This window comes from Sinocyclocheilus anshuiensis, unplaced genomic scaffold, assembly GCF_001515605.1.
Source record: "Sinocyclocheilus anshuiensis isolate Anshui unplaced genomic scaffold, SAMN03320099.WGS_v1.1 scaffold1177, whole genome shotgun sequence".
In the NCBI taxonomy this organism is placed as follows: Eukaryota; Metazoa; Chordata; class Actinopteri; order Cypriniformes; family Cyprinidae; genus Sinocyclocheilus; species Sinocyclocheilus anshuiensis.
The window spans coordinates 184,334-196,316 of NW_015554138.1; the positions used below are offsets into that span (position 1 = coordinate 184,334).

The 11,983-nt window shown below is 34.5% G+C and overlaps 1 protein-coding gene across 2 annotated transcripts in view; it reads right to left on the reverse strand.

Moving 5' to 3' along the window:
- LOC107670427 (CTD small phosphatase-like protein) overlaps positions 1 to 9,433 on the reverse strand; it is a 57,362-nt gene extending 47,929 nt beyond the window's left edge. For both annotated transcript variants that reach the window (XM_016463031.1, XM_016463030.1), the window contains exon 1: positions 9,019 to 9,433. In XM_016463031.1, the coding sequence (XP_016318517.1) occupies positions 9,019 to 9,091 (73 nt within the window). In that variant the 5' untranslated portion in view covers positions 9,092 to 9,433. The remainder of the gene's footprint in view (positions 1 to 9,018) is intronic.
- Positions 9,434 to 11,983: the final 2,550 nt, after the last annotated feature.

The window sequence follows — 11,983 nt, forward strand, 5'->3', positions numbered from 1 at the left end:
AAGCCTATAATGAATAAGTACACTAGATGAGGTAAAACAAACCATGTATGAGTCCACATTCTATTGATTTGTGCTCATGGTGGTGGAGCATCCATGAGGCACATTTCCACAAATTTGCAAAATTAGCTAAGACACACCTTATGTGTTCCAGCAACTAGCTCCCCATCTGAGAGGGTTTTTAGTGCCAGTGGGAACAGTTTCATGCCACAGAGCTTCTCAGAGACAGTTGACAGACATGTGTTCTTAGCTAAAACTTGTAAAAAAATAAAAAATAATTATTTAATTATTAGTTTAATTATTTCCCCCAGTTGCACAATGTAAATTGTGAATTGCATACACTAAAAAAAGTTGACAGAATGCACTTTCTCTACTTGTTTTGCACTACTTCAGTTACATATACTGTACATGTGTTAATTTAATAAAAAAGCAGTAAGTGATCACTTGGTCTAGATTTTTTTTTAACTGCTTAAATTTGCACTAAACATTTTGTATTTACTTTGTAACAATAGCCATTCTATCAAAATAGTTTTTGTTGTTTTTTTAATGGGGGCAAAAGAAAATCATGTTTTTTATTATTTGCAAGCAAATGCAAACATATCGAGATATATATCGAATATCGTAAATATTGACAACATCGAGATATCAATTTTTTGATATATCGCCCAGCCCTAATGTCTATAGAATTTTTTTTCCCCATTTCATCACCAAGCACAAGAAAAAACGATCAGTTAGAAACATAAAACAGTAGCACACCTCTTCTCAACAATCTGCATCGTCTGAGGTATCATTCCCATCTGTAGCACAAATGTGTGGGAAGGATCATGCGGCAAAGTTCAAAGCTCTAACTTTAGAAGTATGAGCTATAATAATATTGACGCTTGAGTGTAGGAGGCTCTGTGTCTGTGAGCACTTTATCCATTCACCACAGATCCGCCAGTTTAAAATGATCTGATTCAAAAGGCAGCTGTGCTTGAAACGATGTCAACATCATCACAGCATTTTTGGTCATGTCCCAGCCTGCTTCAATGTTGTTCGCTTTTGACAATCTTCTGTTCCAAGCCACCATTAACCCTCAGCAAATGGAGTGATCTTGAGCCATTATACCCAGTTTAAGACACATTCACAGAGAGAAGTGCTCTGAGCCCAGGGGACCTCTGACTGCCCACAGAGCAAATGTCGGTATGCCTGATACTGAGACTCTCTCAGCTGGAGGAAATGGCTGTTTCTGTTACTGTGAGAACAGTGTAACATATAGTGTAATGTAATTATAATTGAAGGTCATATTGTTATAATGGTCTTGAATAAGTCAACAAATATAGGAATATAAATTAAAATTTAAGACCTTTTTTATTTTACAGATTACGTTTCTTTTTTCCAAATTAATTTTTTTCGAAAAGCATGTCGATTTAATTGAAATCGTGAAATATATACATTTTATAAAAATTTTCACAAAAAATATATTTTTAGAGCCCTATATAATCTGTTTTATTTTTTCACAAATTAAAAAGTTTACATTTTTCTGGATCCATTTCAATTTTTTTAATCAAAAAGCATGTTTAATCAATTGAAATTTATAACATTTTAACAATTTAATACTTCATTAAAATGTTAACAATAATAAAGACCTATAAAACATTTTATTATTTTATTCTGTGTTTCTGTCTATTAATTTTCTTGATTTATGATTACAGAAAATACAAGACTAAAACATAACTTTATTAATATTTTAAAATGTAATTAAATGAAAACGTAACAATTACTTTTTTTTTTTAGCAAAATAGTGATGCACAATAAAGATTTCCTGTTAAAATTAAAATGAGGAAGAAAAATTGTTTGCTATTCTTCAAAAATCCTTAAAAAACAAAAATGTAATAGTTACATTATAGCATTATTTCCGGCTATTAATTCGTCAATACAAAAAAAAAATGATTCATAAAATATTACATTTATATTATATTAAATAAAATATAAAAACAAAAACAGAAAAATTATTTTCAAATAAAATTAAATAAAACATGAATTATATTATTACTGAATACCTTTGTGGTAGAAAAATAAATGTTAATGAAAATACAGTATTATTTCTGGCACTGAATGCCTTCTCTGTACTATTGCTGGAATGTCAACGAACATTCAGTCCAAAACAAACCAAAAACAAAGCTCAAACAACACACAAGAGATCTGCTGCATAAATAACACAGCGAGCACAAACATATGCTGAAACACAAATTTATTACTGCTACTCTCGAAGTCTATGGAGGTGCTAAATACAGAAAGGCTGAGGGAAACACAGTAATTCACACATTCACACTAACATAACATATACCAACACATAAATACACACTCAGCGCCATCAAATGAAGAACTCAGGAGGGTGCCAGTGGGTATCATTACACAAGCGGAAGAGAAGCCCACCCACTCTATCTGACCCTGATGGCTTCTGGCTGGCCGGACCGCCAAGAGTATTTCATCTCCTCAGCTTCCTTTCAACACCTCCATGCAGCCTTCCAGAATCCACAAATCCACTGAGCCTTCAGTGATAAAGTCTTTTGAGAAGGTCTTACCAATTACAAGGAGGAATAAGTCTTTAAAAGAGAACTAAAGACCTTTGAGGCTTTTGACAGAGGGCCTGATCTTTAAAATGGACCATTTGTCACATACACCTCAAACTCCTGAAATTTCACCAGACTCAACACCTTCTCCAAGCATCCGAGATCTTTCTGTTATAGAGCAAATTTTTTAATATTTCTACAAGAACTAACACTGAGAACTAATTGTGCCAATGTCTAAACTGTCAGATTAAAAAGTAAAACAAAAATAATACATCTAATAGGGCTGGGTAAAAAATATCGATATCTTGATTTTAATCGATTCTCATTTTTATGTCTCATCATTAAATCCCAAGAATCGATTATTCTAGCCTGTTTTCAGTTAATGGATGGAACATTGAAGGGCACCTCCCATCCAATAAATCGCAATAAGCATTGTGCTTTGGTACTTTTAATATGAAACAAAGTCTCAGATTTCAAATTCTGTCCATTGCATTGCAGTATTCAAACAATAAATGCCGTTTTGGCGTAACGCACGTGAAATTATCATCTCCTCCACATTAATACCAGTTTCAGCACAAAATAAACATGACTAAACATCCGAAGGTAAGTTAAAAGAAAGAGCACAACTTTACAATCCATATCCTGTCTCATGTAATCGCTCAATCAGTGTTTCAGCTGCGCAAAGACGTCAATATAACATCTTGTAAACAATGCCACGTAACGTCACATTTACCTCAGAAAAACATATTCGGTAACTATAATTTTAACTTTATTATTTTAAAAACCTCATTAAGTGTAATTTAACAAATCAGTTAATTTTAAGCTTCAATATTATAGTAATGTAGTACCAACTGACTCTCATATATATTTTACAGCATTAGTTGAGAGATTTTTTTTCCTTGAGGAAATTTGGCATGTACTGTACCTGATATGAATCCAAAATAATCTATATTGAATCGAATCGAATCAGTAATCGAATCAAATCGCAAGCTTGTGAATGAGGATCGAATCGAATCGTGAAACTTGTGTCAAAACCCAGCCCTAATATCTAATATAAGGTGACAAGACCACATTGCACAAGGACCACAGCATTGGTGGCTCTTCCTTGGTAAAATAGGATCCTGTAGGAGATGCCAAGCAGCTTCTAATTGGCCAGTGGCGTGAGCTGTGTGGGGATAAACATCCATGCTCAGACGCTTCCTAATCTGATTAAGGTAAACGGCTCATCCAATGATACCTGACAAAGTTAAGACGTATTAGAGCAAAGCTGGCCAGTCCGGCTGCAACGCAACACTAAAGCATCAAGCACTACAGTGCATTTGATTCAATTCAATCTCATCCCATGAGGGCATGAGGCTCTAGCCTCGGGATAGCCTTCAAGTGCCAGGGAAACTCTTCCTTCTGAACTCTATTAGCACATCGTGTACCAAAAGGCTATTTATAAAGAGCAGAGCATGATGGGAGAAGCCTGAGATGTCCTTATAGAATGTCTCCTCAATGATGTGGAAATATGTCACTCACCTATAATCATAGACATCCATATGAATGTGTATGACTGTAGTGTTGATGCTTCAAAGAGGAATTTAAGATGCAAAATTAAAAAAAAAAACTACACTATTCCTATAATTTAATAGATAATTTATTTATTAATTCACAAATGATTAATTAAATCGATTAAAAGTGAAAGTAAAGACATTTATAATGTTACCAAAAAATTATGTTTCATAAAAAATGCTTTGCTTGAATTTTCTATTCAAATAAATCTGGAAAAAAAAATGTATCACAGATTCCGTAAAAATACTGAGCAGCACAATTGTTTTTAACATTGCTAATAAGAAGAAAAATAAGAGCATCAAATCAGCATTTCAGAATGATTTCTGATTTGCCATCACAGAAATAAAATATATTAAAATAGAAAAGGTTTGTTTTAATTTATAATAATATTTCCAATAAATCTGGAAAAAAAAATGTATCACAGATTCCGTAAAAATACTGAGCAGCACAATTGTTTTTAACATTGCTAATAAGAAGAAATGTTACTTGAGCATCAAAACAGCATTTCAGAATGATTTCTGATTTGCCATCACAGAAATAAAATATATTAAAATAGAAAAGGTTTGTTTTAATTTATAATAATATTTCACAATATTACTCCTTTTACTGTATTTTTTATCAAATAAATGCAGCCTTGGTGGGCATAAGAAATTTATATATAAGAGTAGAGATGTATGATTTTGATCACAGGCCGATATTAAGAGTTTTACTTCATTTAATAGCACTGTTTTTTTGCAGAAAATTTAATTGTGCATGATAATTTCCCATATTTTCACATTTGAATTACCCTTGCCATCATCTAAAGCTCATTTAAAGTTAATTAAAAAAAAACAATAATAAACCATAATGTAACAAGCTGCATAAACCAAACAGACTGGATGCCAACCAGCGATGGATGATACAGGGACTGTTTTTACAGTTGGTTGGATAATAGTGTTTCATACTGATTGTATGCTAGTTTGTGCTTCCTGACATTAGCTGGCCAATTCCCTAACGCTTATGCTACATGAACTTTTGTGGACAGACAAAACAAGGCCTCATGCCTTGCAAACAAACATAATGTATACTCTAATCAACCAGAATTATGAGCACATATTTGTAATTTGCTGCTCACTCAGAGACCAAAAAAGGCCTCCAGACTGTACGCCCGACCACATTCGGTATGCAAGGCTAAGATTGCAACAAGAATGCAAAATGAGAGAGTATTCCCAATAAAGTGGCAAGGAGACGGCCTAACCTTGACTGACCATTTATCTTAGAGACTTAAGGGGAAAAAGCTTTTAACAAGCCCTAAAATATCCATGACCTCATACATCATGTGCGTCTACAACCGGATTCGTTTTATCACCTGTTACGCCGTTTGTCCCGAATCCCTCAGCAATGAGATTCCAATGTCAACTTCATTAAACTCTATCCATTATGCATAAAGGTGCAATCTATAAGCACCAACACCAGCGACGCACTCAAAACACGACATGAATTTGTCAGACGCTTCTTTGCTTACAATGAAACCGATAGGTTTCTAAAAATATCCCCATCTGGCTTTGAAATATTCAGCAAGTGTGGCCAACGTCCAAGGCCACTGGGTTAGGAAAGCTTTACACCTAATGAGGGGACCGGTGCGCAAAGCTTCATTTTGGAAAGGGGAGGTTGCGTTTCTGCATGACAAACCTCGAAAGCTATGCTTCATTAGCCTTTTTAGCTGTAGCTAGGAGACAGTGGCATCTTTTAATCAGATTCTTTAAATGTAATCCCACAGAAAACTCTGAATATCAAAGGCTGCAATGGCGATGGGCATTTAGCACTGTTTTTTTGCAGAAAATTTAATTGTGCATGATAATTTCCCATATTTTCACATTTGAATTACCCTTGCCATCATCTAAAGCTCATTTAAAGTTAATTAAAAAAAAACAATAATAAACCATAATGTAACAAGCTGCATAAACCAAACAGACTGGATGCCAACCAGCGATGGATGATACAGGGACTGTTTTTACAGTTGGTTGGATAATAGTGTTTCATACTGATTGTATGCTAGTCATTTAAAGTTAATTTAAAAAAAACAATAATAAACCATAATGTAACAAGCTGCATAAACCAAACAGACTGGACGCCAACCAGCGATGGATGATACAGGGACTGTTTTTACAGTTGGTTGGATAATAGTGTTTCATACTGATTGTATGCTAGTTTGTGCTTCCTGACATTAGCTGGCCAATTCCCACTTTTATTTTTAAGAGTGTACGACAACGGTCAAATCAAGAAACAGGAACACAGAACCTGATGACATAATGACACCGCTTGCTCCACACACATTGTCGTCTTCTTTTTCTCTCGATTTTTCATTTACTTTTTAAGTCAAGCCATGACCAAAATTAATGCTAGAGACTGTTTTTGTTTGCTAGCCACTATGTTAATTCAGCATGTGAATGTGACTCACCACCACCAAACTTATCACGGATTGATGACGTAAAACTTGAGTCTTCTTGCGTATGTCCATTTCTAACAAATCTAGACTTTTAATGTTTTCAGATTTGCCACATTCACTTCCAGTGTAATTATCTCACTTTAACCCAAATTTACACTTTTTTAAGAAACAAAAGGACATGTTGAAATTTTTTGTGTTGCTGATTATGCTTAACTTGTATTAAACCTATAATATTCCTTATTTTCATTTATCAATCACCCTAAATCTGTTCATATAATCACCAAGACATTAATAATAAAGCCATAGGGGGTCTACCCAAGCGGTGGCAGCTATGGCTTGATTTGCGAGTGTATGCTTTGCTGCTCTTGAAACATTGACGTGCATAAATTAAGATTAATTCAGGACCCCTGCTTTGCACTTAATGCACTTAATCTCTGGAGCCAAGCATGGGAAACCAACATTTTTACTGCAAGATACCACATCTCAGAATTCAAGCTTAGCGACATCCTTTCTCATCTTAAATCAAAGAGTATATTAACTGTTCGTGAAGATACTGATATCAGGACATGAGGAAGTCCTCTGTCATGTGATCCTCTATGGGAGACTTCTCATAGTGGAGGGATCCTCAACCAACTGATCAAACTTCATTGCAGGGAAGCAGTGAGAGGTGGCTTTACGTCCCAAAACCAGACCCTGTCCTTATGCTCCTCTCTCTTCAATGACCCCCAACATGTGGACTATCATCTGTTTGTGCTCTAATTGGCTGTAAAATGTTTATATTGTGTCGTTATCCTCAGAAAAGCAGGCAAAAGCCACATGAAAATAATTTGCAAGATTTATTTACTCACATTAATTTGTTTTGGGCTAATCTCATAACTTCATCTCACATTAGTGCGTGTTGTGTTGACTTAAGCAGGCACTAGACCTCCATGGGGCTAAACGCTCTCTTGAGAACTAGCTAAATGAAGAAGCAATTATAAAAAGCCACTGATAACTGTATAAGTAGGAGTTTGTTTTCCGCGTGATCTATGGAAGTGCTCTGGAATTCAATTAGAATTTGATACCACATTGTTTCAATCAACTAACAAACCGGAAAAAACAGGGGTTTAACCACATTAGGCTTCAGATGGTGACCACAACAACAACAACTCAAAACGTGTCAAGAGCACTTGGGAAAAGTGCCAGGCTAGAGGAGATATTGATTTATAAGGAATAAAAATATATATTTTTTATTCCTTATTTACTTGTTCTATTTTTTATTTTTTATTATCTGTGTTTTTTGTTCTGTCACTGTCATTCTGTTACACTGTGGAAGCTTCTGTCACTAAAACAAATTCCTCGTATGTGTAAACATACCTGGCAATAAAGCTCATTCTGATTCTGATTTGCTGGGCAGACTCACTAAACTTTACTGAGTAAAATAAATCTTAATTTAGAAGCGCTGCAAAATTCAAACAGAAAATCAACTGAGACAACTGCGTGTTAGTAATAAATTAATCCATCAAGACGTTTATAACTTCAAACCATTGTTTCAGGCTAAAACATGAGTCCTCTATCCATATTGCTTTCTCCAGTGAAAAAGTCATCTGGTCTGAATCAGAAGAGAAAGGTCCATGCACAGATCAAGCACCATTTACAAGCAAAAACAGTTCTAGACAAATATGTCGGTGGATTTTGATGTGAGAGGACAACAGTGGGATGGTCTTTTTCACTGGAAGAAGCAGACTGGTATTTTGACCAGAAGCGATGGTTTAAAATTAAAATGCTTTAAGTAAAACACACTGTTACATTATTAATTGTTTAGTAGCAGTTAAACTGATTCTTTCATCCACAGTAAGAGAGAAAACCATCAACACTTCTGACCAGTACAATAATGCATGATTTGACATGCAGAGATTTATACATAAAACAGGAAAAATACATTCATAATCATGATAAAGATACTTCATCAGGAGTGCCCATACAGCTATATACAGTACATATCTGAACAGAGAACAAGCTCAGCACAGAAAAAAAAATGGCAAAGCCAGTTTTACAATGTTTTGAGTTCACGTTCAGTGGAATTAAATGATTTGATCCACTTAACATGGCTCGAGCACAAGCATTAAGATTGTTTGCTCTGATGCTTAGGTATCAAGTACAGTGCATTCATGTCAAACAGATTGCTGCTTAATACAATGAAAAGAAGGCACTACAAAAATCTATCAATTTCTTATTCAACATTTTAGTCTTGATTTCCAGTAAAAAAATATGAAGACATGAGGCATGAGACATGATATATATAACAATAGTAGTAATAATAATAATAGTAAATTATTGTTAGAAAATTTCACGTTTTTAATATTCCAGAAAATAACCATTAGTCTTTAAAATCGTATGGATTAATAAAACCTTAAGAGCATCAGCAGAAAAGCCGCAGTGATTCCGCTGTCAAAACAAAAACATCCAACATTAAGTCAAAAAAACAGCGGCCACTCGCCTTACCTTTTTCTTGACAAGAAAGTATCTCTTCCTCCTTTGGATTTGCTACCTGGGTAATGATGGACGTGTTGTCCATGGAAACGGGATTTTATTCCTCCTCGGTCACTTATGTTTCGATAATTTTCAGCTAGCCTGATGCTAGCGAACTAGCGGTGTGAGTCCAGATGGCAGACGCACCATACACCGCAAACGATCTTACACCAGCGCATCCAAATAAACATACAACACACACTTCACGATCATACAGCGAGCAGTGCGACACGAGATACTCCTGTCAGATGGCGGGAATCGGCGACATCTCAGCCCTCGTGTGATTTGAGGTCTATGGAGATCAGTGACAGAGTGTGTAATAACAAAGAATCTGATCTGCAGCCACGCTTTCTCTGCTCTTGTGCGTGCGTGCGTACGCGCGTGTGTGTGTGTGTGTGGGAGAGATGTACCTGGTAACCATAATTACTGCAGTTACTTTTGATATCAGCGACACTGTCATAAAAAGTGTGGGGGGGAAGTGAAATAAAATTAATTCATTCATTCATTCTAGGAGGAAGTCGTGGCCTAATGGTTAGAGAGTCGGACTCATAACCCAAAGGTTGTGGGTTCGAGTCTCGTACCGTGACAGAGTGTGTAATAACAAAAAATCTGATCTGCAGCCACGCTTTCTCTGCTCTTGTGCGTGCGTGCGTACGCGCGCGTGTGTGTGTGTGTGGGAGAGATGTACCTGGTAACCATAATTACTGCAGTTACTTTTGATATCAGCGACACTGTCATAAAAAGTGTGGGGGGGAAGTGAAATAAAATTAATTCATTCATTCTAGGAGGAAGTCGTGGCCTAATGGTTAGAGAGTCGGACTCATAACCCAAAGGTTCCCACCTTCAATACCACGACTGAGGTGCCCTTGAGCAAGGCACCGAACCCCCAACTGCTCCCCGGGCGCCGCAGCATAAATGGCTGCCCACTGCTCCGGGTGTGTGTTCACTGCTGTGTGTGTGCACTTTGGATGGGTAAATGGGTCACCATGGGTTGGCCACATGTCACATCACTTCTATATGAATTATTAATTTATTATGATAATTTGGCAAAAACGTTCATGTAAGTATTTTACAAAAATGTAGCACTAAACATTGAATAAAATATTAAATAAATAAATGTACTATTTATTTAATCCAATCTTATTTTAACGATTAATTTATAATTTATTGATTATCATGTATTAAAATTTATTAATTATATTGTGTCAACTTAAAACGTAATATATGCAATATATGCCCTGCAAAAATAATATTTTAAATAAATTTTTCGTCGTTTTCTAGAACAAAAAAAAATACACTATACATATGAAACTATTTCTAGCAAAAATGTAAAAATAAATTTCTTTAAAACCAATTAAATGTAAAACATTAAGACGTTGTACACTTAAAACAAGAAAAAATAACGAATCTAATTCTTGTTGAATTAAACACTTATACTTTGTTGTTGTTGTTTTTTTTTTTTTTTTTTTTTTTTTTTTTTTTTTTTTTTTTTTTTAAATAAGGTTGGCCACATGTCACATCACTTCTATATGAATTATTAATTTATTATGATAATTTGGCAAAAACGTTCATGTAAGTATTTTACAAAATTTTTTTTTTTGTAACGTTTTTGCCAAATTATCATAATAAATTAATAATTCAATAGCACATTACGTAGGCATCTATGGTTTAAAAGCGAAATGATTTTGCTGAGATACTAAGAGAAATTTCAGAAATGATTTAATGACAGAGAGAGGTGGGAGCATAATTAATCTTGTTAGCGCTCACTTCCAACAGCATAACTCACATTTCAAACCTAATAACCAGGAATCCTCGCCTATAAAACCATTAGACTTAAAGAATCTAAAAAAGTGGACAGATGCTGGAAACGATCTAATCAATAGCACATTACGTAGGCATCTATGGTTTAAAAGCGAAATGATTTTGCTGAGATACTAAGAGAAATTTCAGAAATGATTTAATGACAGAGAGAGGTGGGAGGGTTACTGAATATTTTATGAAGGTGGGTGTTTGATCTTAATGTTTAATAAGGCAGCCTGTGTGATGCAACCATCACTTCAACTAGCTTTACAGCCTATTTAAATACCTTATCACATTTTCTACTTTCTCTGCTCACTTTTTAAAATAATAATGCATATTATATATTATACATATTATAAATAATGTTATAAATAATGTAAAATATACATAATGCCAACAGACCATTAAAAGACATATCTTGTGCTTGTTGGTCGATGCTGTTGAGTTGCTAAATTAATTATAGGATTTTTGAAAAAAATCTGTTCTATTTTTACTCAAAATAAAACATTCTAAATTCAGAATATTCCTCTGGCCACATTTGGAATAAAAATAGGTTCATAATGGCATATAACTAATAGATGACATTTATATCAATGATATAGAAATGATAGTGTTTACTTTGTAGCGAATGACTTTAGAAAAAATAAACTGATTAACTATTTTACTAGATTATAAACTAGATTAACTATTTATTTTATTGTTATTCCACAGTTGCTAAATATGAGGCACTATTTAAATGTGTGCTTATACTGACATCTTGTGGCCGAACAGTAAAGTGTTAATCGAGTAATTACTACTGATCTATAATAGAGAATGCCAATGTCAATGATAATCACATGTTTTACTTATTTTATCTAGTACACATTTTCTTTGATTTATTGTTGGGAAGGGTACATCATGAACATTTATTTCATTATTACATTTTGGCTGCTATAGTCTCAGTGAAACATTGACAGCTCCTGACACACATATTGATATCTAGAATCATAACACTGTTAACAGTAATATCCTGAACTTCTCAGGTTTTGAACTCTACACTATTCATCGTTGGGTGCAATGTATTAGCTGCACTCCATCATAGTGAAGTTCTCAATGTTCTGCTACCACACTGATACAGTTTATACATCTTTATGTCTTT